This window comes from Pelophylax lessonae, assembly GCF_965119305.1.
Source record: "Pelophylax lessonae genome assembly, chromosome: 6".
NCBI classification, from domain to species: Eukaryota; Metazoa; Chordata; class Amphibia; order Anura; family Ranidae; genus Pelophylax; species Pelophylax lessonae.
This window is the reverse complement of record NC_138773.1, coordinates 22,987,535-23,014,274: the sequence shown is the minus strand read 5'-3', so window position 1 is coordinate 23,014,274 and position 26,740 is coordinate 22,987,535. Positions and strand designations below refer to the sequence as shown.

General features: G+C 42.4%; 1 protein-coding gene across 1 annotated transcript in view; it reads left to right on the top strand.

Annotated features, from left to right (window-relative positions):
* The window catches only part of LOC309557826 (up-regulator of cell proliferation-like), a 30,707-nt gene extending 5,634 nt beyond the window's left edge, over positions 1–25,073 (top strand). The window contains exon 2 of the mRNA XM_082260594.1: positions 20,360–25,073. Within this exon, the coding sequence (XP_082116720.1) occupies positions 20,360–25,038 (4,679 nt within the window). The 3' untranslated portion in view covers positions 25,039–25,073. The remainder of the gene's footprint in view (positions 1–20,359) is intronic.
* The last annotated feature ends 1,667 nt before the right edge of the window (positions 25,074–26,740 follow it).

Sequence of the window (26,740 nt, the reverse complement as noted above, 5' to 3'; positions counted from 1 at the left end):
GTACAGTATATGTGCCACCCCTTTCTCGTTTACTCATCTAGATGACATGCTTAAGGTGACAGTGGCGGTTGGCGAGAGGAAAGTCTCATTTTAGGAGACTTTAACGCGGTGGCGGATTTCTCCCTGGATAGGAGAAGTGGATCCTCTGGCTCTCCTGTCCCTTTTGCAGTATGGTTGTCTTCTTATGGTTTTCTGGACATCTGGAGATATAAACATCCGGACGTCAGAGAATATTCCTGTTACTCAGAGACGTCTAAGTCATTATTTAGGATTGACACAATACTGGCTAAGGGGGCCGGACTGGGCCTGGTCAATTCAGGCCAATACTTGCCTAGAGTGATCTCTGATTACTTACCTCTATCTCTAAATCTCCATCTGAGGGTCCAGCGGGTATCTGTCACTGGCGAATGGAGGCCAATTGGTTACAAGAAGAGTATGTTAAAAATTGCTTGCACAAATGCTATTCGTCATTATTGGGTGGAGAATAGTGCCAGTGGTTCACAATTGCTCCAGTGGGAAGCCTTAAAGGTTTCTTTGAGAGAAGTTTTCATGGCGGAGGTACAAAGTCAACTTGCTTCTACAGTGTCAGAGGGGGAGAATAATGTCACTCTTGTGGAAATTGCATATGAATCTACACCGGGTAGATTGGCAGACTGGCAGCAGGCAACCCGTAAACTGCGATAAGTCTTGTCTGCCCATACCACCAAAAATATGCTGGCTCAAAGGCAGCGTGTTTTTGAGTTTGGGGACAAGAGCGGTTGTTTTATGGCCTACTTGGTGAGGCCTGATTATGTGCCAGTACATACTGTATAGCTGTTATTCATTTGCCACAAGGGTGTGGAAGTAGGTGACTCAGATGATCGGGTTTTGATGGACAGGAATATTAAATTGTAAGAAATTCAGGCAGCTTTAGCTTCCTTTTCTCCTCGGAAATCTCAAGGACTCGGAGTGATACAGAATGTTTAGGGTCTTTCTGGTCCCTAGATTGCTCCAGGTGTTTTTTTTTTTGTAATCTTTATTTGCAAAACAGAAAACAAACGTTAGCCAACTATGCCCTACTTTCTTTGAGAAAAAAAAAAGAAAAGAAAAAAGAAGTGGTTATTTGTCCAGCGGACAAAGGAGGTGGAGTGGTAATTTTAAACAAAATAGATTACGAAGAGGAAATGGCAAATTTATTGAGCAAAGAAGACACGTACCATAAATTAACACATGATCCTAAGAAGAAATATGAAAAGAAATTAAAAATGTATATTGACCCCAAAGCCTTTTTCGCCTCGATCAAACACACCTGCTCTAACTTCATTTGGACGGTGAAATGTCATAGAATAAGCTTTGAGGCTTGCAATCCCTAAACTAAAAGGTGGAAATGGTCTCCCGGACTTTCTCTGTTATCACTGGGCATGCCACCTGTCGCGAATAGTTAATTGGAACGTTTACTCCTGAACCAAAGCATGGGTTAATTTAGAATACTCATTCACACCTATTCCCTCCCCTTCAACAAATTCCTTGGATTTCGCCAAAACACATTCCTAACATGTCATTCACACCCATAAATAGGCCCCACCTTGTATACCTTCCACATTGCATTGCGAAAATTCACAATATCCTCTTCTCCAGCACCATTAACCCCAATCAAATAAAATCCAGAATTCCCTCCGGGTATGTCAAGCACATTTCTTGCAGGCCTCTGGTCTACAAATCGCATTACAGCGGGACATTTTTTCGACAAAGGTACGTTTAAGACTGACGTCACCCTGAGCTCACATTCGCCAACGCAATCCTTCCCGTTCTGGTCTTACTTACAGTTTAGACACTTTCTGAACAACCCGGCTCTTGTCCCCACCTGGTCACGGCAGCACACTCCATTTGAATATTTATGCATGCGTAATACACAACTTAGACACTTAATCTCAGACATCTACATGATGCTATTCGCTGATGATTGAGCCTATACAATTAAAGCTTGTCAACAATGGAAAACAGATTTAGACATCCATCTCGCAACAGAAGATTGGGATCGCATCTTTCTATACATTCACAAAGGCTCTGTTAATGTTTCTACCCAAGAAAGCAGTTTCAAACTCCTATCACGATGGTATAGAACCCCCGACAGACTTCAAAACATATCTCCCACCATACCATCCACCTGCTGGAGATGCAATAACAAACGAGGATCCTTACTACACATTTGGTGGTCATGTCCACGAGTCCAAACATATTGGAAAGAAGTCCATCTTATCATAACCCAAATAATGACACACACCTTAGACTATTCACTGGCACAATTCTTACTACACCATACTTCTCTTTCTAAAGCAGCTTACCACAGATCATTGGCAATGCATATGGTAAAGGCGGCCAAAATGTGCATTCCAGTACTGTGGCACTCCACCACCCCTCCTACGTTATCCGATTGGTTTTGCCGGATTAATAAAGTAGCTGAAATGGAAGAGCTTATTCATCAAGCTAAAGACACGCCAACCAAATTCTCCGATACCTGGGCCTGCTGGTTCCACTTTAAAGACATGACAGAATATACTAAGATCATGGCTTCCCCATGACTTCACCTCTATACCGACCCTGGGGAAGGGGACGGAGCTCGCTCCTTCTCATCCTTCCCCCCTTCCCTTCTTCTTATCCCCTGCCCTCCCTCCCCCCCCTTTTTCTTTCTTTCTTTCTTTCTTTCTTTCTTTCTTTCTTTCTTTCTTTCTTTCTTTCTTTCTTTCTTTCTTTCTTTCTTTCTTTCTTTCTCTTCTCTCTTCTTACCCCTTTACTTAAAACTTATCTAACAATACGCTCCATCTGGAGTTTCCGGATATCTAAGCTATAGACAACATACCATTACCAGAATCCACAATACTATTTGTACTGACACCTCTATATCCCCCTACATATGCTTCTAGTCTATAACTCTCATAATAACAACTGAGGAGATCACGCCGCCTGAATTATAGCTTGCTTTTTGTCAATAAAACATTTCAAGGAATGCAATATGACAAGGTGCGGCACCCTTATTTCGGAGTGCAGCATGCTCCCAAGGGGTGCCTCCAGAGGAGGGGCATCGCCCCAAAACCCTCTCCAGGCTACAACTGAGACTTACCCTTTTCTATCTGAATGTAACAGTTATTGTAATCCTTTTTGTGTATCTCCCCTGGTTATTCACTCTCAAACCATTGTAATGTTGATGTTAACACATGTTATTTGACTTTCTATCTATGTATTCACTTTTGAATTTTCAATAAAATGTTTTGGAAAATAAAAATGTATATCGAGGAAGGGAAGAAAATGGGAATACTGAGCAAGAACGAGGCCAAATATCTGAAGCCCGAAGCACCGAAAACTCCAGTCATCTACTATGTCCCAAAAATTCACAAAAACCACCAGGAAGACCTATCATTAGTGGAATAGACTCCTTATTCTCCAGATTAGTGGAATACCTGGATCAATACCTCCCAGCTATTGGTTCCAGAAGGGAGGTCTTACCTGAAGGATAGCAAACAGCTTATACTAGAGTTGAATGATATCAATGTTAAAGAGGGGGACATATTAGTCATCATAGATGTTAACTCACTATATACGAATATAGTCCAGAAAGACAGTTTAAAAGGTGTAGAATGGGCCATGAACAAATATGCTGACCTCAAACAGGAGCAAATTGATTATATACCAGAAGGTTTGGAGATGGTTATGAGCAGTAACTTCTTTTGGTACAAAGAGGACCATTACATACAAACAAAAGGTGTAGCCATGGTGGCAAGATATGCCCACAGTGTAGCTAACCTATTCATGAGTAAATGGGAGGAGGAACAAATCTACAGCACGAGAAGACCACAGCTTAAGTTTTATAGATGATACATTGATGATATCATGATGATATGGGACGGGACTGAAAATACATTGAAAGAATTCTTCGAAGAAATTATTAGAAATAGGTATGGCATCTTTTTCACAGGCAGTTGGAATCAGACAAGTATTGACTACCTGGATCTACAAATTTTTAAAGAAAATGGCAAATTAGTAACAAAAAAACGTTTTTAAGCAGACAAATGGATCTATACCCACAAAAAGCTGTCATCCCCAAAATGGACTGGGAATGTGCCCAAGGGACAATTGATGAGAATCCGAAGGGACTGCAGTAGCATTAAAGATTACAAGGAACAAATGGAAATCCTGATATGCAGATTTGTGGAAAAAGGGTATAGAAAGAAGGAACTCGAGATACTGAAAACAAAAGTTCAAAATATGGATAGAAAGACACTCCTGAAGGATAAAGAGAGGAAAACCACACATAAGATGGAATGGGCTTTTCTCTCGGGTTTCAATAGGCAGTACAAACATGTGGAAAATTTACTGAAAAGACACTGGCCCATTTTAAAATCAGCTAAAGTACTGAAAAATGTACTCCTACAAAACCCACAATTTATTTACAAGAAGGCCCCTTCTCTTAGGAACAGACTTGTGCATAATGTACTGGATCCTCCAAGATCTGTTAATATGTTCCCAACCTAAAAGGTTTTTTTTTAAGTACCAAAAATGCCTATCCTATAGGGTCAGCCGGAAACAGGCCCGGATTGGCTAATCTTGAGCACCGGGAGAATTCCAGGTGGGCTGGGCGTTTTTTTTTACCACTGGGGCCGTTGTCATGGCCAGGGGCGGACTGGCCAAGTTGCCTGGGGGGCCCAACGCAGGGTGGCAATTTCCCTATCTGATTCCCCAGGACACCGCAGCAGCACCTTTATTGTGCACTAGACTGGTTGCTAAGATGGCCAGCCGCTTGGCGTCTAGCAACCAGTGACGTGCAGAGAAGAGGACCCAGAATGCACAGTGGAGGAGGATCTTCCTCGTCCTCCTCCGCGACTATTGGAATGTGTGGCATGTGGCTCCACCCACCTCGTCCCTGCATCTTCACTGTGCAGCCGACAGGGACAGGGACTGCCGGTGGGAGGAGCAGAGAAGGAGACGGCTGCACCCAGGGACAGCTGGCAGCTTTTTTTTTTTTTTCATGCAGGAATAATGGCTTTTTTTTTCAGCCAGGACCTTTGGCGCTGGCTCCTTTGCCGCATTGCCACTTACTACAGTCACTTACAATCACAGAAGCCCGGCTTCTGTGTTTTATTAGTGACAGCGATCCCGGCAGCACGATCAAAACCCTCCCTGCTCTTCCTGCATATTCAACAGAGCAGGAGGCGTGGCATGATGAGTAGGGGGCGTGGCACAATGAGAAGGGGCGGGGCGCACAACTCATGCCTCGAACCTACAGCATCACAAGAAGACCGTGGCATCAGCCTGACCTGTAAGTAACAGTCTATTCTATTCTGTGGGGCAGAGGACAGGGAGGGGAGGAGAGAAGATATCTGTAATGGGAGGGAGGGGGGCAGAAATTTTGGAGAGAGATTTTTACGGGGGGGTGGTGGGGGGAAGGGGGGTTGGCCTGTGAGATATGCACACCTGCCCTTTGTACATAGCATAAGCTGTCCAACACAAACCTGCCAATTTTTCAGAGATAACAAAAAGAACAATGTTATATATTACTTTGCAGTGAAGTGACAGTGCTAACATACATACATACACATATGTATATATACTCAAGATCCTAAATAATCTTCCAAAAAAACATGTATAATAGTGAAACAGAAAACATACTATAATCTCTTTAATATGCAAAATCAATCAATAAAATGTGTGAGAAATAGAAAAGCCATCTGTAGATCAGCAACTGCGTGTCAGGAAGGCCTTACAAAACACCTCCATGTGCAATGCCTGCTCACCTGAAATTTTAACCCATTACAGGTCATATTGCGCCTTTTGTATGTTTGTTTATAGTCAGGTGTGGTTCCACTCAAGATGTATGCTCCTCTTCCGCTGAAAAACACTCCGCTGGGGAATGAGTACGCAAGATATAAAAGAATAGGCTTTTAGCATAGTTGGTCTTAAAAGTGAGGCATTTTAAAAAAATTAAAAACACTTACTATTGCAGTACTTGCCAAAACGCATGTAAAAAAAACAGTCCTTTTGGGTGGTAAATCTCCTCCTCACCGCGATACTTCTGTGGGCACAGAAGTATCTAGGTGAGGAAGAGATTTACCACCCCAAAGGACTGTTTTTTTTACATGCGTTTTGGCAAGTACTGCACTCCTGAACCCTGACCTCTGTCAGTAGTGCGATCCTGAACCCTGACCTCTGTAGGTTAGTGCGATCCTGAACCCTGACCTCTGTAGGTTAGTGCGATCCTGAACCGTGCACTCTGTAGGTAGTGCAATCCTGAACCGTGCACTCTGTAGGTAGTGCAATCCTGAACCGTGCACACTGTAGGTAGTGCGATCCTGAACCCTCTAGGTAGTGCAATCCTGAGCCATGCACTCTACACATAGCACACTCCTGAACCCTGCCCTCTGTAGGTAGTGCATTCTATACGTAGCGCACTTGTGAATCTTACCCTCTGTAGGTAGTGCGATCTTGAACCGTGCACTATGTACAGTGTGCACAGTTCAAGATCGCAGAGTACATACTGCACTTCTGGACCCTGTAGATAGTGCAGTCCTGTGCTGTGCACTCATCACATAGCACATTTCTGAACCCTGCCCTCTGTGGGTAGTGCGATCTTGAACCCTGCACTCTGTACATAGCGCTCTCCTGAACCCTGCCTTCTGTACGTAGTGCAATCCTGAACCTTGAACTCTGAATGCAATGTACTTCTAAACACTGCTCTCTGCACGTAGTGCACTCTGTACGGAGCACAATCCTGAACCCTGCACTTTATACATAGCACAATCTTGAACCTTGCACTCTGTATTCAGTGCACTCCTGAATCTGCACTCTGAATGTAACGTACTCCTGGGCTCTGCATGTAGCATACTCCTGGACCCTGCACTCTGTATGTAGCACATTTCTGAACCCTGCGCTCTTTATCTAGCACAATTCTGAACCCTGTACTGAAAATTGAATGCACTCCAGAACCCTGAACTCTGTACACTGCACACTATGTACATTCCTGAATTCTGTGCTTAGTGCACTCCTCAACTCTGTACATAGCACACTTACACTCCTCAACTCTGCACTCTGTAGGTAGTGCACTCCTCAACCCTGCAATCTGTACATAGCGCACCGCTGAATTCTGCACTTTGCACGTAACACATTCCTCAACTCTGCACTGTTCACAGTGCACTGCTCAAACTTGCACTTTATGTGTAATACATTTCTCAACTCTGCATTCTGTACATAACGCCCCCTAAACTCTGCACTTTGTGCATAATAAGCTGCTAAACCCTTTACTCTGTATGTAGCGAACTTCCCTCTTTCTTTCCTCTCTCTCTCTCCTTCCCTCTTTCTTTCACACCTCCTTCTCTCTCTCCCTGAATAAATTACAAGGCTGTAGAGAACAGTGCGCCATTGCAAACTTATATTCTGAGGTTTTAATTACATTGTTTTAATATAGTCAGTCGTGAACTAAAGTGGGCAGGTCTAAGGCATGAAACTCCAGGGCTGAAAATGAGTCCCACTCCTGCCCTGGCCGGAAACAAGCAAGGAAGAAAGAGTTTTTTACTGCTACAGTGACTGGTAAACAATATAGGATTAATGAGATGATTACCTGTACAAGCACACATGTCACGTATGTGATTGAATGTCCATGCCAATTACAAAATGCACCACTAGACATCTCTATGTGAGAATTAGAGAACACATTAATAACATAAAGAAAAGGATTCATGTAACATAGTTTATCAAGGCATTTTAGGGAGGTACACAGGAAAGATCCATCTGTCATGACTTTCTATGGGATTGATCTAATCAAGGGACACTAGAGGGGGATAATAAGAGAATCAAGATATCACACAATGAAACTAAATGGATTTGTTTGCTCAATTCTCTCCAACCTGAAGGCCTCAAAATTGATATAGATCTTAATTGTTTCATTTCTCAAAATGAGGTTGAAGGATTGTAAGAGGTGCATGAAAGTCAACTAAACCCCTGTTCTTTGTACCAAGAGACAGGTTTATTTGGTTGGTGACAGACTGGAAGGTGAGTGTATCAGACTGGGGGCTGGCTGACTTTCATGCACCTCTTACAATCCTTCAACCTCATTTTGTGTTTTGTTATAGGGATGGAGACGCCGGGCAACACCAGCTTGGGTCTCATATAAAGTCCCACCTAGTCCAATATGTTTAATTGTTTCATTTCTAATGATTAGTATAGGACATACACTGCCGTATAGCTTTCTAGAAAGGTCTATCATGCATAATGGGGATTTTTGGGACCTGGGGGCCCCAATTTCAGTAGGTTCGGAACCTATTTTTTTATATTTTTTTCATTTTATAATTTTTATTCACATTTATTATTATTTTTATTTTTAATTTTTTATTTTATATTTTTATTCTTTATTTTTTTTTTATTATTATATGTCAATTATCTGGCTTTTGGGCTTATATCAGTCTTTTACACGAGCCGGCTAATGGTAAGGATACACACTATTGGCGTATGCCCTGTTTTTTGGCAATCATGGGAAATCATGTATTATAGTTCTGCTGGTCTGGTTTGGAAATCAATTTAATCAAATTAAATCAGCGTGATAACCTGGGCACACCACCCTTCTAAAAATGGCTTATTGTTATTATTTCTGATTTTCAATTAAAATGGTCCAGATTCAATATTATTAGCGGTTCAATTTTTTCTATTTTTATTTCTGTTGGAATCAATTAAGCCAGAGTGACAAAACGCATAGAGCGGAGCCAAGTGTCACTGCACAACTTTCGATTTGTGTCCGTGGAGCGCAAAGCGCCCTGGACTTCCTGGACTGTTTTTATGCTAGTGATTGAACGATTTCAATGTAAGTGTATTATTAACTTTTTAAATAAATATTGTTTAATACGGAGTTATGCTATGGGGACTGTCTCTTTCATGTTCCATTAAACCATCCATGGGAACATACCAACACCTCTTGGATCTGAGGGGGAGCAATTAAGAAATTGTGGAGGCGCTTACATGGCAGACATTTACACAAAGTGGGATACCCTTGCATAAGGGGATAGATATCCGATGAGTGTGACCTCAGCTGGGGGACATGAGTGAAGACACTGGGGTTTACTGCATGTCGTGGGTTTAACCCGAGTATAAGAACAATGCTGCTTGTTTCACTGAAGGCACTACAAGGAGCAGCAAGACCACAGGAAAAGTGGAATTAAAGGACACCACACACCTTTATGAACTCATTAAATTTTGAACAGGAAGCTGTTTCTATATATAAGCTGTCTATATGCACAAGCTGTTTATATACAGTCACTTTTTGCACTTGCACTTTCCTGGTGAACTTGCACTAGTATTGTTTTGCACAGGTTGTATATATATATATATATATATATATACACACAAGACACACACACACACAGAGGTATATATATGTTTATTATTCACATGTGATTTGCACAATAAGAGCAGTTTTTGCACATGCCTTATTTGCACATATAAAACATTTTCAATTTTAGTTTAGTTAGAGTGTGATGACACATGCATTTATTTTTAGCAATTAGACTGGTAGTTGTTTACAATTGGTCATAGCAGCCATAGCCTAAAAAGCAGCACCAACACCCACTTCCACTTTGCACAATTTCACAAAAAATGGTGCAATTGTTTATAGTGTCACCAGTCCATAGGGAAGCACCTGAATCTATCTCTGAGGGTCTCTAGGGGAATCAGCCTGCCCTTCTCCAGGAACTTGCCACAACTAGGGTTACCATCATTAGCCTAAGACCCAAAGAAGGCCATGCGTTCCCCAGGTGGGAACCACAGGAAGCCTCCTATTGGCATTAAAGGGGATCCAGAGGGAACAACAGAAGATACTGCGTTAATTCCATCCCAGACACGTAAGACATGGGTTTTCAGTGGAGAAGTCATTGCTGATAACCCTCTGTATTCCCGAGGCAGCCAAGGGGCATACAATAAATTGCGGCCCACCAGACTCTTCTCCAGAGAGACCCACAATTTGGTACAGGTGTGAAAACTCCAGTTTAAAATACGTTGGAGGAAAATGGCCCTGTAAGAGCATCTTATGTCAGGGAGACCTAAACACCCCACCTCTTTAGATCTCTGAAGTAAGGCCTTTGCCAACCGTGGTTTTTTGTTATGCCATACAAACCCAACCAGCAAGCTCTGAAATTGGTCAAAAAAGTTTTTGGGAAAAGGGACGGGTAACATTTGCATGAGGAAGAGCACCCTGGGAACGATGTTCATTTTAATTGTATTGACTCCACCTAGCCATGTGAAAGTAATCTTAGTCCAGTTCTGCAGGTCTCTACACACCATGCTCAAGAGTGCAGGGTATTGGCGGAGTACAGCGTCTCAAAACAGTCTGTGAGTTGAACCCCTAGATACTTAATGGAGAACTTAGTCCAGGTAAAAGGGAAGTCCTACCGTAAGTTTGTAGCCAACGTTTCAGGTAGAGTGAAAGATAACACCTCAGACTAAGCATAATTGATTTTGAAGTTTAAAAGTCGCCTGAAGAGCTGAAGTTCCCGCATTAGGTTTGGCAATGAGAAAAGGGGGACCGTAAGATGAAAGAGGACATCATCAGCATAAGCTGAGAGCTTGTGTTCAGTGGACCCTGCTGTTATCCCCTTAATGTCAGGGCTCGCCCAAACAGTCTGGAGAAATGGCGCCAGAACCAAGGGAAAAAGAAAGGGAGAGAGGGGACACCCTTGTCTTGTACCATTCCGTAATTTTGAACCCAGGAGAGAAAAGGCCATTTACCTGAACCCTCGCACTAGGTGTTGTGTACAGAGCCATAATGCACTGGAGCATATGTGGGCCTAAGCCTAAGGCCTCTAAAACCGCCCTGAGGTATGACCAGTCGACCTGGTAGAATGCCTTTTCAGCATCCGTAGACAAGGTAAGGTAAGGAGTCTTGGTGAGAATGTGATCAGTTAATAAGCTGCCTGGCCTGGATGAAATTGTCCCTAGCTTCCCGTCCCGAGATAAAGGCTGTCTGATCTGGGTGTACAATGGATGGTAAGAGGTACTTCAAGCGGTTCGCCAGAATTTACGCAAAGATCTTGATGTCCACATTAAGCAGCGATATTGAGCAGTAACTTTGCGGGAGGGTAGGATCTTCAACCGCTTTTGGGAGCACCGTAATATGAGCCAACAAGACTTCGGAAAGAATGAGTTGAAGTACCTACATAGACTTAGTAAGAGAGGGAGAAATTTAACATAGTACGCCATAGTGTAACCGTCGTTTCCCACTGGGCACAGATTTTACTGTTGCAGAGATCTCTAGGGGGGAGATAGGAGATTAGAGGTCTGATTGTTGTTCAGGTGTCAGGGAAGGAAGGCCCACCGAAGCAAAATATTCGCTTAGAGGCTTTCTGTCTGCGTAGTAGTCACAGAAAAGTGAGGCAATTCTGGAAGAGTGCAGGGTCACCTCCAGAGGCCTGGAGTTGATGTATATAAATGTTTGCACGCATTTTCCTGCAGCGCCCTGGCAAGCATCTGGCCACTCTATTGCCATGCTCATAGCATCTGTGTGACAGATATCATAGTTGACTATGGGTACGATGATCTAAAAGGCACGAGAACAGCTCTCTGAGATCGGTCAAACATTATTAGAGCCTCAGCATTTTCTTGGTGTTTATGCTTGAGCTCAGTCTGCTGTAGAGCAGACAGTACTCTCTGAAAGTCAATCTGCCTTTCCTTTTTGAGTTTAGTTCCTAATGTGATCAGTTCACCCCTTATCAACAGCTTTATGGCCACTCCATATAACCCCCTCAGGTCATACAATGTATTTTCCACAAAGAAGTGCAAAATGGCTTCGGTCACCTTGGATACCACTGAGACATCATCTAACAAATTTTCGTTCAATCTCCAGGACCAGGCAACAACTCAGGGTGTCATGGTCCACACATAGAGGATCTATGGGCGTATAGAAATCATGCACCATGGGGTAGTATTTGTAGTCCCTGTTTGAAGCATGTAATGCTCTCCAGCTATATATAAGGAGATTGTTCTGCAATGCCTTACAGAAATGTTTGAGAAAGGCAGTGTAACGGGCAGCCATGATGAGACGTGTTAATAAGTGGCTCAGGGCTAACATTGAAGTCACCCCTGAGAATCAGGAGGCTCTCCCAAAAGTCTGCTAGCTTTTTTAGGACCGTGCCTATAAAAGAGAACTGTTGGGCATTTGGTGTAGAGGGTCCCAAAAAATACATTTTTGGTTAGCTATTACCCCTTTCACAAAAATGTAGCGGCCTTGGGGATCTATACAGCAGTCCGAAGGATGGAACGGACACCACTTATTGGTTGATTGCTGTTCCTCGGGATTTAGCAACAGGGGAGGTGCTAAAGAACCATTGGTTAAAGAGGTGGGTGGGCATCTTAGGGAAGGACTGCTGCCTGAAGTGTGTCTCCTGAAGGAACACAATCTGAGTGCCAAAGCGATACAGTTCTAACCACAATTTGTTGCGTTTGCGTCGAGAGCAGAGACCCCATACATTGTACGACATTACCTTAAATGAAGCCATACCAGAAGCCAAGGGCAAACCAGCAGCCTGTTCTCTCCAGCAGACTAAGTGTGGGCGATGAGGAGCAAAAGTGTCCTAAAATCTAGATAAAGACAAAGATAAAAAAAAACAATAAAACGCAGAAAGGCAAAAATTACGTAAAACAAGCCAGACAAGAACTAACAGGTCCGGCACAATTATCAACTACAGGGCAGGCCTGGGGCAGAATTTCATGTGGAAGAACCCCGAGCACTGGCTTGGTGCCCCACAAGGGGCTATTTCATAAGTAGGTATGCCTATAAAGGGGCAAGAAGGAAGGAAACGTGGGGTCTGGTGCTCCGTCCAGACCAGTCCTTAAGGTGGAAAGATTAGGGGAGATCCCAACAAGTCCCAATCATAGGCGTTTGTCAGTAGGCCCAGGGTGGCGGCACCAGCCTAGTCCCAGAAGGTCAGAGGGAGATTGTCCAAGCATAGAGCGCTCAACAAAGTTGCAAGCTTCACCTCTGAATTGCAATTTGGTGATTATGCTGGGGTGGCCACCAGGTCAGTCAACATGCCAGGTGTGAGCCAAGGTCTCACAACAAAACAGCAGGTGAAGGAACGCCATAGGTCTTCATTCTCTGGGCATCGAAGGGCCGGGGGAAGATCCTGTAGCTTGACGCTTCTGGCTACTGGATTGTCATTTGTTATGTACAGGGAGCCATGGCAGCGGTGGTATCATGATCTGCAGAGCGCAACGCCAACCTGGGAAGTCAACAGGCTCTAGCCCAAGGATTTGCAGGAAAGCGTGAAAGATCATCCTTGGTGCATAGTATGACTGACTGGTCATTTTTAGACACCAGCAGGTTGAATGGAAAGCCCCATCGGTAAGTTAGGCCGGCGGTCTGGGTTGCAGCCAGCAGGGGACGGAGGGCCCTGCGCTGCATATGGGTGCGTCTGGAGAGGTCCTGGTAAAAAAACAGATAAGCCCCATCAAAATCAAAGAATGGCCAATTCCGCATTTTTTGCATGGTGTGCTCTTTGAGTGTATACTTGTGAAGTTTGCAGATAATTTCTCTAGGGTTAGCAGGGTCATCAGACGAAGGTGTAATTGCCCTTTGGGCTCTCTCTATTTCGAAAGGGGTGGAGGCTGGAAGATCCAGAATTTCACAAAACACCCCTTGCAGCGTGGGAATTATATCCTTAGCTGTGGCCTCAGGTAGGTTGCGAATATTAATATTCGCACACCTGCTGCGATTTTTAAAATCATCCAGGTGGCTGAGAAGAGCCTCTATTCTCTGATCTTGAGTGGAACGCTGATCTTTAAGCATGGAGATAGCTGGTAAAGCATTATCAAATTTATGCTCCAGAGTCTCAATCCTGTGACCCATCTCTTTAGTGCCTGTTTTAATTTGCTTAATGTCTTGAATAAAGGCTCGCCTAATCCTGCTAGTAAAACACTCCAAGTCCTCTTTAGTGGGGAGAGTGCTGTGTGATATCCTTGTCTCCAAATAATTCAGCAATCTCAAAGCCCTGATCTTGTGATGCGATAGAGCAGGCAGAGGCAGGTGGGATGGAGTCCCTTACCAGCCTAGGAGAGGGGATAGGACACATTGCAGGCTGAGCCTTGTGTTGCTGCGGGGCCATTCACTCCAGCGTCATCTTGTATCTCCCACTCTTCTGCCGACAACTTTCTGGGAAGAAAGATTCCAGCGAGCCTCTGCGAGAATGGCATTATCGTTGTAGCTGCGAGGATGTCCACCGACACTGTGACATAGCCTATGGCAAAAAAGTGGCAGAATCAATCCTGTAGCTGGTTATTTAGCTGTGGACCGGACAGAGCATGAGAGCGGCACATCCTCACTCCTCCAAAGTCAGATCACACTCTGCTCCAGGTGTTTAACTCAGCGAGAATGGAGGGTAGCTTGCCACCTTCTATGCAGGCAGCTCTTGTGGTCTTGATACCAAAGAGTGGGAATGATACTAAAGAGTGTGACTCGTGCCATCTGATCTCGCTGATGAATGTTGACACTCCTTGGACACTAAGAAGGCTTTCAACTCAGGTAGAGTGGCCTTATTTATTTCTGCTGCTTGAATGTTATGGCTTTGGGCCTAAGTTTGTGTAGTGGGTATGGCTCTTATATACTGACCCAGTGGTGCATAAACGAATTAATAGTATTATTTATGATCCCTTTATTATATTTCAGGGAACTAGACAGGGGTTCCCCCTATCCCCCCTTTGATATGCCCTGGCCAATGAGATATTGGCTGCAAAGTTATGAGTGGATGCTACCTTTTCTGGCCTGCGTTTGGGTCAACTGGAGGAACACGTGTCATTGTATGCTAACAACTTGCTTCTATACATGCAGGACTCAGGTCCCTCCTTGTCCGCTGCTTTTGCCCTGATTCAGGAATTTGGGGACTATTCTGCATTATAAATTGGTCCAGATATCCTGGGTGTTCCTGATAGTTGTCCCATTCCGGTGTCCAGGTCTTTTTGGTACTGATTCAACTCCCTGTGTCTAACTTCTTGGAAATAATTTAACACCGGTGGTGGCAGCGTTTAGGGAGAAGATACAGAAATGGCAAGCATTATCGCTTACCCTCATTGGGTACATCAATTTTTTCAAAATTATATTTCTCCCTAAGTTTTTATATATTTTGTCTAACTCACCTATGTATGTGCCCAAAAAAGGTCTTTCTAAATAAAGACTCCATAGTACTTTATTTTTTCTGGAGATCCCATACACCCAGGTTGTCCTTAGCTACTTTAAAGTTGCCCTGGGCTCTGGGGGGATTGGGGATGCCAGATTTTAAGGACTTATTATTTTGCCTCACAATCAATCTATCTCAGTTGTAGATTTTTTCCCCAAACTCCAAATTCCACCATTGCAGCTCAAGTGGCGGTGGCTATATCATACAATGCCCTACTTACCATGTTATATAGGGGGAGGTCCCAGGCAGAGAGGTAGGTTCATCTATGTTATCGTAGCTTAAATTACCTTCCTCTGTCTGGTTCTCCTAATAACCCCCTATGGTGTACTCTTGCACTTGGGGAATTCTTTAAGGTGGAGGGAGGCTCTCTTTGGGCCCGATACGGGATCCCGTATGCACATCAATTATTTTATGATGGGAAACTATGTACTTTTGAACATCTCTGTGGGCTATATGTGGTCTCTAGGATGTGGCCCTTTAAATATGCACTGCTTCGTTATGCCACAGTAGCTCAGTTTGGGAGTGGGGTAGTTCAGCTACAAAATACTCAATTGGAGGCACGTTTACTAGACCTGGATCCTACTAAGTTGATTTCCATATAATATGGGCTTTGGTTCTTGGGGATTGACAGTTGGTTGGGAGAGCCAATGTCCATTGGATTAGTGTTGCAGCGGAGTTATCGGATGAGCTGTGGAGTGAGGTGCTTGATATGTATCTAACCACTTTCATTGCATCCACGAAACAGGATGAGTCATCAGATGTATTATACTCCTGCTCGCTTATTCTGTATGCATAAGAGAGACTCGTCATAAATGCCAGCTGAGTGAAGGTACTTTTCCTAATATTATGTGTAATACCGATATTTTGGCCAATGCATATCAGTATCGGCCAATATGCGCCGATATTTTGAACATTTAAAGTTTTGAAAAATAAACACAAATTTCGACACAAATCTGTTACTGAACATGTTAATGTTTGTTTATTAACATTTTTAACACTGCAGTCAGTGCAAAATCAACTGCTAGAAAAAAAGCTAGACAACAACAAACAGCTAGACAGTGGATTGGAGGAGTCAGTGGACTACTGCTGCAGTAGTGCACTCACTGCAATGAGCAATGATTTTAAATCACTAACTGCAGTCAGTGCAAAACTGCTAGGAAAAAAAGCTAGACAGTGGGGAGTCAGTGGACTACTGCTGCAGTAGTACACTCACTCACTGCAATAGTTTTAAATCACTACTGCACTACTGCAGTGACTGCACTGCAGTATTGATTTAAAATTATTGCAGCAATGAGTGGTGCACTACTCCAGCAGTGTCTAGCTTTTGTTCTAGCAGTTTTGCACTGACTGCAGCGCAAAAGGTAGACAACAGCTAGACAGTGGAATGGATTGGAGTGGAGGGGTTATTGGACACTAGTAACGAGGAAGGAGGAGCAAAAAAGGTATCTTCTAGCATGAGAAGCAAGTCTTTTGTAGCGTGCCTCATTGTCTTTCCACCACTGAAGAGGATCACTTTTTCTGTCAATTACTGGTTCCTTCAAATAGAGGTGAAGTTCATCATCCAGGCTCATTATTGCAGATTCAGAAGAATCCTCCGCATGTGGCCCCAATAAAACACTGAACATGGCATCTATTTGACCACAATGAAGTTTCTCTTCTGTCCATTTTTTTATTGGACATTTTTCTCCTGCATCCTGCTCTTCCACATTAGAAACCTTCTCTTCTTGACTTTTCTTTTCGGCAGGAGGAACCTCCTGCACCTTCTGTTGAAATTCTGTCAGCCATTGTTTTGCCTTGGCCAATACATCATCAGAAGAGAAAGGATGGTTCTTGTATCGAGGATCCAAAAGACATGCAAGCACAACATTTTTATTCTCTTCATGCTTCTCAAAACGTTTGGCGAGGCTGTCCCTCATGGCCTGCATACATGTTTTAATGCCATGTGTGTTGGGTCCTTTATTCTGTTGAAGAAGCATCTTCCGCACTCTCACATATGGGATGATAGATGACACAGATGAGTCGTAATGACTCACCTCTAGTGTCACTTCCTCTATGGGGAGGAGGGTCTCAATGACATTGGCTACAATGTTCCACTGATCATCAGTAGGACAAAAATGTTCTCCAAGTCCATATTTACCAGAATATATGGTAAGAGCTCACTTTTGCTCCAGCATTCTTTGCAGCATGGGAAAGTGTTGAGTTCCATCGTGTTGGAACAGTGTTAATCAAGTTGTTTTTGGGTAGGCCAAGGTCTTTCTGAATGCAGCTCAGTCGCTGCTTGGCAAGGATTGAATGGTGGAAATGGCCTGCGTACTTCTTCAGCATGCTAATTATGTCAAGCAAAGCTTTCTGGTTTGACAATCCATCATTTACCACAAGTTGGAGGGTGTGTGTCATGATTCCCCATTCGTCTAGCTTGCCTAGAAACTTTTCTCCAATGTACTCCCCAGTGTGTAATCCTTGCATCACTTTTGTATTCAACACCAAATGCCTTCTTGTCCATCCGCTGTCAATGAAGTGGCATGTAAGACTCATTAGTGATTCTGTTTGTCCTGACCAGCAGTCAGTCGTGAATGAGAGTGAGTTGGCAGCATTCTCTGGTTGCAGCATAGCCTTTACTTTCTCCATGACCTTTTGGTGAATCTTTCCCAGCATTTCAGTTCGATAAAACTTGTCACTCTTCAGTGTGTACCTTGGCTCAAGTATGGACATCAACCACTTAAATCCAGAGTCAGACACCATTGTAAATGGCTGAATATCAGTGACCATCTTCTCTTTGATTACTCTGTCCAGCAGTTGGGATTTTCCATCCGATTTTAGCCATCTGTTTTTTTTTCTGAAACATATCTGTTATTGTTGCCTGGGATAGTGATGTTTCACCTTGTGATTCATTTTGTTTTTTCTGTGCTGCATGATGCAATTCAACATGATGAACTCTTAGATGGGCCCAAAGTCTTGATGTATTTTTGTTTGTTGCAGTTATTGATCCCATGCTTACATTGTTTTTGCATGTGTTGCACAATGCTGCTGCTTTTCCTGGATATGGAGATGAGAAATAGTCCCAGACCACACTTTTAATTTTTCTATCTGCATCCATCTCCATTGAAATTCAAAAGACAGTAATGAAATTGAATATAGGCTTAAAAAAACCTGGCTGGCTGGCACCCTGTGGTGGCTGGCTGGCTGGCACCCTTTGGTGGGTGACTGGCTGGCACCCTGTGGTGGGTGGGTGGCTGGCTGGCTGGCACCCTGTGGTGGGTGGCTGACTGGCACCCTTTGGTGGCTGGCTGGCTGGCACCCTTTGGTGGCTGGCTGGCTGGCACCCTGTGTGGTGGGTGGCTGCTTGGTACAGGCCCAGGGCCTGTGGCTGGCTGGTACATGCAGGGGCTGTGGCTGGTACAGGCCTGTGGGTGTGTGCGCCTGTGTGGGTGGCTGGCTGGCTGGCACCGGACAGCTGTGGGTGGGTGGCCACAGCGGCTGTGTTAAACACACTGTGCACTGTGACTGGTCACTGTATCTGAATTGTATGGTTGAGAAAGAATCACTCACTGTAACTGTCCCGACTGCAGTGCAGACTCAGTATGTGGCCGCGGCGGCTGTAGTGTACTGTAAACACACTGTGCAGCATGCGCACTGTGAGACTCCGAGTCCAAACGAGGCTGAGGGAGGCGGCCTAAAAAGGCAGAAGCTGTCCCAGTGCGTGGAGGTGCATGGCGCAACATATGCAATGACGTCATGGCAATATTGGCAATATCAGGGAAAGTGCATATCAGCCCTCGCTATATCAGTATTGACGATTATCGGTCGATCCCTAGTATGTAACCCTTTATTATATTTATTGGGTGTTTTTAAAGATGAGAAGATGGATGCGGCCACAAAGTTGTTTCTTAGACTTCATTTATTTTAGGCTCACTTTGGGAAATTGGTTGAAATTGGTTACTGCAGATACCCCCCCCCCCCCCCCCCCTCTACCAAATGACTTATCAGACAAGGGGAGCTCCAAAAAAGTTTAGGAAGGTTTGGTTCTGCTGGGTTGACTCCATTAACACATTAGAAGGGGAAATCAATATCTGAAAGGAGATAGGATGGGATGTGGAGGAAGGGATCCCTGGGCTGGTGGATTAGAGGGGTAGTGTAACACACATTTGCTGGGACTGAGGTGGTTGATTATTGCTTTTGTTTTTTTGCTGATGCTAACTATTTATGTTTGGGTTATCTAAATATAGGTTTAAGGTTAACCCCATGGAGTGGGAGAAAAAGGTACTTCTTAGCCTTTGAGGTGCTGCTCTAAAATATGTTGCCTGTGGCAGCAAGTAACAGTGTAACGGTGTTTTGGACAGGTTATTTTTATTACCTTCGTTTATCTCTGTATGGATATCTTTTCTTGTAATGGAGATGATACTGTTAGTAACCTCTGCTGATTGGTAATAAAAATGTTTTAAAAAAGAAAAAAACAGTTTTTTAAATAGTTTATTACAAATAAAAAAATGCGCATTCACAATTGTAAATTAATATGCACTGCTTATTTCAGCATTCATCAAAAAATCAAAAGATGACCAATATTACTTTCAAGTACTTTTTGGGTGATTATTAGGGACCAGCATATGGTGTGATGATGGTTGTCTCTAATTTTCTAACCTGGAGTTAGAACATAAACTCCCTACAAGCTATAATCCAGATCGTATTAATGGCCAAGAGCTAGCAATCAAACTTGTTTTTGAAACAGATAGTAGTCCAAGCAAGATATTTGTGTTTAAATGAAGAAGGGGTGTTGACGAGACCCCTACATTGAAATTAGTAATAGTAAAATCCAGTTTGTTAACTGACCCCTATTCTCTCCCTATCTTTGCCCTACAGCAGCTTCAATACAGTGACATATGGCTGCCATAAGCCCCCTTTTATAGTGAGGGGGCTGGCTTATTAAATCCCCCCCCCCCCCGTTTTTGGCTACTCCAAGCCTGCTAACCATGTTTTATGTATGGTAAATTATGATTTTAAATGCTATAGTGTACTTAGACAAAAATTTGCCAGGATCCCTGAATTACGACCTTTGAGTTTGAATCCATGGTTGTATAAATTCAAACCTTATCCTAAGCCCTAACCTCAAATATTTTAAAACAAAATCAAATTAATATAACAATGATATATTAATTGTACTTGTTGCTTATTTCTGTTTACAGGGTCAGAGACTTTTGCTAGTCTCCTTGTACTGTTGAAGATGGAGAAGTATATTTCCAATAAGCTGACTTTGATGGATATTCTAGAAATCTCTGCAGAGTACAGTAAAGACAATAAACCCTACAAGATAGAAGATGTACCCTGGTGTACTCTGAGGAAGATCATGGCTCTGGACATTACTGCACGGAACACTCTATATGACACTAATGCTGGAAAAAAATCGGATCCATTTGAAACTATATTTGAGGATCCACAAAGTGCAAGTTCCATGCACCCCATTGATGTCCTCTGTGTGCTTCTGCATTGTTCAGACAGTATTCTGCAACAGGAGATTGTGAGCAAAATGGCCATGTGCCAGTTTGCTATCCCTCTGCTACTTCCAGCTGGTGATGGGCCATATTGCAGCTTAATGCTGTGGGCAATGAGAGACATTGTGAAAAAGTGGAGACCTCAGTCATTAGCTGATAGCAAAGGGTTCAGAGAGGAAAATGTGGTGAATTTTTCTATGCCAGTTATTTCCTTTGTAAGATTGGGGAAAACCAAGCTGTCCAAATCCAAAACTCTGAATCAAGTCCTTAATCCAGCCCAGCAGCAATACAACTTCTTCATCCATGATGATATGGAAGGTGGAAACCTTGAAAGGAAAATATCTGAAGGACTTGTGGAAATATCCTGGTATTTTCCCTGCAGTAAATCTGATCTTTTTCCAGAAGCCTTTGCAGTGACCAACCTACGTGGAGACCTGGAGACCAACTGGGACCAGTTCACATTTCTGAGTGAAATCTCATCAGCTGTGTTTATATTTATGGAGACAATCAATGAGCAGGAATGCCAACTGTTATCAAAATGTAGTCAGTGTGACACCACATTTTACTTTATTGTTACTCCTAGTCCAGGTAAAGATATAGAGAAAGAGACAGTAAGCATTCTTAAGCGTCTATTATTAAGAAGTGAGAAGGAACATGTTGTCTTCAAAAGCAAGTCAGAGAATGATGCAACTTTCATAAAAAAAATCCAACCAAAACTTCTAAATATTTTAAATAATTGTTCCAAAAATGTAGTACTAGGAGATCTCCCTAAATTTTTGGGTAAACATAATGTTGTGGTGGATGAAGATACAAATGAATGCAAGAAAGCAAGAGACCTCGCCAATAAAATCACTCTGGAAATTCAGGAGGATGTAGCACAGTATAAAAAGCAAGCAATGAAATTACAAGGAGATCTCTGGAAACAGTTGTCCAAAATAGAAAAAGAACTTTGCAGACTGAAAAATCAAGGAGAGGAGAATGCAGAAAAATATCAGGCTGATCTGCTAAATAAATGCAATAACCTGCATGCAGAGCAATATAAACATCAAACTCCAAAAGGTATAAAGATGTTTGTAGATGCTCTTACTGATTTGTCTCAGAAAGAAAGACAATATTTTCTAAAATGGATGAAATTTAAGCTTGATGCAATTGCTAGACACAATCTGACTGAACTTCAAAGTATATATAAGGAGAAATGTACCAACACTGCACATAGAAAAGAACTTCAAGACTTAGATCAGAAACTTTCAGATAGCTCTTTAGGGTTAGAACACTTTCTACGTGAACTGGGTCAGTTCTATGAAGCTGAAAGTTCTATGATAAAACAAAAACAAATTGAGAGACATCAAAAAAAGTTTTCTAAACTTCCAGGAATAGCAGCCGATCTTCTGTTAGATGGATTTCCTTTGGAGCTTATTGATGGAGATGCCTCCAACATCCCCCTGCAATGGATAACAGATGTTTTGACTGAGTTGGACATCAGAACAAGAGGACAATGTAGATTGAGAGTGATAACAGTGCTGGGAGTGCAGAGTACGGGAAAATCCACCCTTCTAAACACCATGTTTGGTCTGCAGTTCCCTGTGGCCAGTGGAAGATGCACACGAGGGGCCTTCATGACTCTTCTAAGGGTAAAAGAGAACTTTCATGAAAAGCTAGGCTGCCACTTCATCCTGGTGATTGACACGGAAGGGCTGAAAGCTCTGGAGTTGGCATCTCTGGAGGGCAGCTATGAACATGACAATGAACTGGCCACACTAGTGGTTGGGCTGAGTGATATCACCATAGTCAATATGGCCATGGAAAACACAACAGAAATGAAGGATATTTTACAGATCGTGGTCCATGCTTTTCTTAGAATGAAAGAAATTGGGAAGAAACCAAACTGCCAGTTTGTACACCAGAATGTCAGCGATGTATCGGCTCCTGATAAGAACAAGAGAGAAACAAAGAAACTCCTGGAACAGCTGAATGAAATGACAAAAGTGGCTGCCAAAATGGAGAAAAAAAATGAGATTTCAGCTTTCACTGATGTGATCAAATACGATATTCAGAAGGACAATCGGTACATTCCTGGCCTTTGGCAGGGAGACCCACCAATGGCTCCAGTAAATTATGGCTACAGCTCAAATGTGCTGGAGCTTAAAATGTATTTGTTTGAATTTTTGGTTTGTGAGGAATCTATTAACAAACCATCCAGCATCCCTGACTTTATTGCTTGGATAGAAAGCTTATGGCGGTCTGTGAAACACGAGAAATTCATCTTCAGTTTTAGAAACAGCCTGGTAGCCAAAGTCTACAATAAATTGTCTTCCCAATATTCCTTGTGGGAATGGGATTTCTGTAAAAAAATTCTCAACTGGGAGATCAGCGCAGAAAATGACATTAGAAATCAATCTGGAGAAACATTTGAAATCAACAAACATGAGCTGCAGAATATTCTTCTGGAGGAAGAAAACAAGATGACTGAATCACTAGAAAAATATTTTGAAAACTCAGAAAATGCAAATCTCATAGAACGACACAGAGAAGAATTCAAATTAAGTATACAGAGCCTGAGAAAAGAACTTGAAAGAAATGCTCTTAGCAAGTGTCATGAGGCTGTATCTATCCAGAAAGGGAAAATACAAATCCAGGACATTCAGCAGAAATCCCAGACATTGATTGAAGATAGAATAACACATCTTCTGCAAAGATATAGTCAGAATAACCGTGCAGTAAGTGAAGATGAAATGAAACAAGAATTTGAGTTGATGTGGAAGAAGACGCTATCAGATTTTCAGTTCGAAGAACTTAAGAGATGTGACGTGGATCATTCTCTTCTTCAACTTCTCAAATCTGAAATGAGCAGTAAAGGTCCTGAGATCAATAGAGCATTAATTAGGGTTAATATTTTACATCAATATGCAAATAAAGGTGTCAGGTTTTGTATAGATGATAAAAAGCACTTTGATCATCCAATTAAATTAGTTTTAAGCAATCGAATATTTAAGCAAGAGCATATTAATAAGGTTAGCGATCTTGCTGCTTCAATTATTCAGATCAGTGATGAGTATATAAAAGAGAAGATGTCTTCCAGTGATGATTACAATGAAATTTACTCCAAGGAACTGCTACACAAAATCAATAATAAACTAAATGATAAAAATGTGAAAAAGCTTAACTTTAACAAACAATTTGAGCTGGATATCAAACTTTTCATTTTTGGAAAAGCCTCTCAAGCCTTCCAGAAGTTGCATGACAAGTTTATCCATGAGAATGACCCTAAACTTTGTCTAGAAAAGCTAAAGCCTGAGTACTGGTCTATATTTGTTGGGATTTTCCACAAAAAAGATGAAAGTCGAAGCAGAGCCAGACAGTTTTGTGAGCTGTGCTTGAAGCCAGCAATAATGGATTATGTTTTCAAACATCTTGGGCAAAAAATGGTGGATGAGATTTTAAGCGATTGTGAAAATGTCACATTTAGCAGTCGAAGTTTTTTCCAGTATACAATATTAGAGGAGCTTCTAGAAGACATGTCATTCCAAAGGTATGTTGAATACATCAGTTCATATGGGAGTTTTACAAAGAAATGGATTTTAACGTACATCACAAACAAATATCGCAGAGCATCAACTTTACAAACATTGCAGGGACTTATTTTGTCATCCATTGACAAGAAAATAAAATCAGCTCTGAAAAATGAAAGATGCCTGAAGGAAAACTCTGTGTCAAGTTTTTTGGAGCAGTTCTGTGAATTACTAAAAACAGAATTGGTGATTTCACAGAAAGAGATGAAAGTCATCAGGTTTCACAACTTGGTGAATGTTCAGCAGTTCTCTTCAGAAATTGAACACTTCCTCACAGGGACACAACAACAAATCCTATCAGAATTCAGATCTTTTGATATAGAGTACGTTCTTACTAGGGTAACAGTGAAGCCTCTGGATGAATTATTCAGGAAGGTGGTTGGATGTGGCAAGCAGTGTCCATTCTGTAAAGTCCCCTGTGAGGCTGGAGGGGGTGATCATAAGAATCACGCAGCTTCCATCCACAGACCAAAAGGATTGGGACAATACCGTTTTGTGGAAAATGAGCAATTGGTCATTGATATTTGTTCTACTGCTGTTGTATCTAACACACATTTTAAAAATGCAGATACTGAATTGAAATGGCATCCCTATAAAGAGTATCGTACATATTATCCTGATTGGTCGATTCAGCCTGACCCCAGCATTGAGTGCTCTGATTACTGGAAGTTCATCTTTGTAAAGTTTAATCAAGAGTTTGCAAAAGAGTATGTAGCACAACCGGCCGAATTGCCAGATATATGGAAACAAATCACCAGAGAACAAGCCCTTCAAAGCCTGAAAAAAGTATTTAATGTGAATTGACTGCCCTATAGTGATCCATATTAAAGAGTTAATTACAAACTGCTTTTCAATGGAGACAAATGATGATTCACACATTTTTTACTGCCCAAAAGGTCTGCTGCTTAAATAGTAACATACTAACCAAAATGTCATACTGTACTGTGTAGGAAATCTAAGAAGATCTCGATGGGATTCTACTGGAGTTACCAAACTACATTTGTGCTGCGCTTCAACCAAAACTGAAACATAAACTGATAATAAAAATAGGTCAGGTCTCACCCCCTAATTGGCACGACCCTGAATATCTTCCGCAAAATTATGGTTCCATTTAATCTCTCCTCCTCCCCGAGTCCACTTACGTCCCTCTATAACAACCCTGACTTCTTACCAGGTATGGCCAACAAAACCTTCCTCGTACCAGATAAAAAGAGAATGACCAGACCCGTACTGGCACTTAATTGCTTTCATAATCGTAAATTACTGAGATACGAGGAGCTGAAACACAGATGCTCTACCGCAAAACCTCTGACTTCATGGAACTACATGCAGGTGCACGGCTTCCTCCATAATAACAAACATAAATCCCAGTTCACAAGGGATCTTTCAGATTTCGAGAAATGCTGCCTGTCGGGGACCCCGATGAGAAAGGTCACCTCGCTGGCGTACAAATGGCTATGCACACCTCCCCAAACTCAACCGGATCCCTACCAAAAGATTTGGGAAAAGGATCTGGATTTACAATTTTCTGCTGCTCAATGGAGGAAGTCGTGCATCTTCTCGCACAAATGCTCCCTTAGCACTAAAATGCAGGAAACTGCCTTCAAAATTCGCACACAGTGGTACAGGACTCCTGTCAAGTTAAAACAATGGTACCCTGGGCTCACTGATACCTGCTGGAGATGCAGGAGAGCACAGGGTACGTTTTTACACATCTGGTGGTCTTGCCCTAAACTAGCTCCATTTTGGACTTCTGTTGCCCATTGGATCGGACAGATCACCGGGATAAAAATACAATTTGACGCCCCTACCTTTCTATTACATATTAATCATATGTCCTACAAAAACTACAAACAATCCCTCGCTCGCCACCTCCTGAATACAGCCAAAAGCTTAATCCCACTGCAATGGAATTCTCTTGAAACTCCTCAAGTTAGGGACTGGATCATGAGAATAGATCAGATGGAAAAAACTATTGCTTTAAAAATGGAACGCCACAAACCCTTCCGTAAACTATGGGCTAATTGGACACTTTTTTCTGTGTCTCAGGAGTATGACACGTTGAAATACACTACATGAACTAGCTAACCAGCTTTAAAACTGCATCATACCTTGACACTGGCTAACTAACTGCCGTTACTGCACCCTTTAAAGGCCACAAATAACTACAAAAATGGAATGGAATTCCTTACCACCCCCTCTTCTTTCTTTCTTTTCCTTTTTCAACTTGTCACCATATCCCCTTCTATCTTATGGTGATTACTGTTCTATTTGCCAATTGTTACATACATGATTAATGATAGTCTTTTGAAGCAGTTACGTACTCACACATCCTTATGTGGCTCGATGTGATTACACCACTTCTTGACTGTAATTTGAAATGCTCTATCGAGCCGACACTTTTATACTATGCGCCTTATACCACTCAACTATATTATGGCTATGTTTGAAGAAATGTGTGATACTCTTTGTGCTATGTTAATGCTTTTGACAAATTACTTTGTTG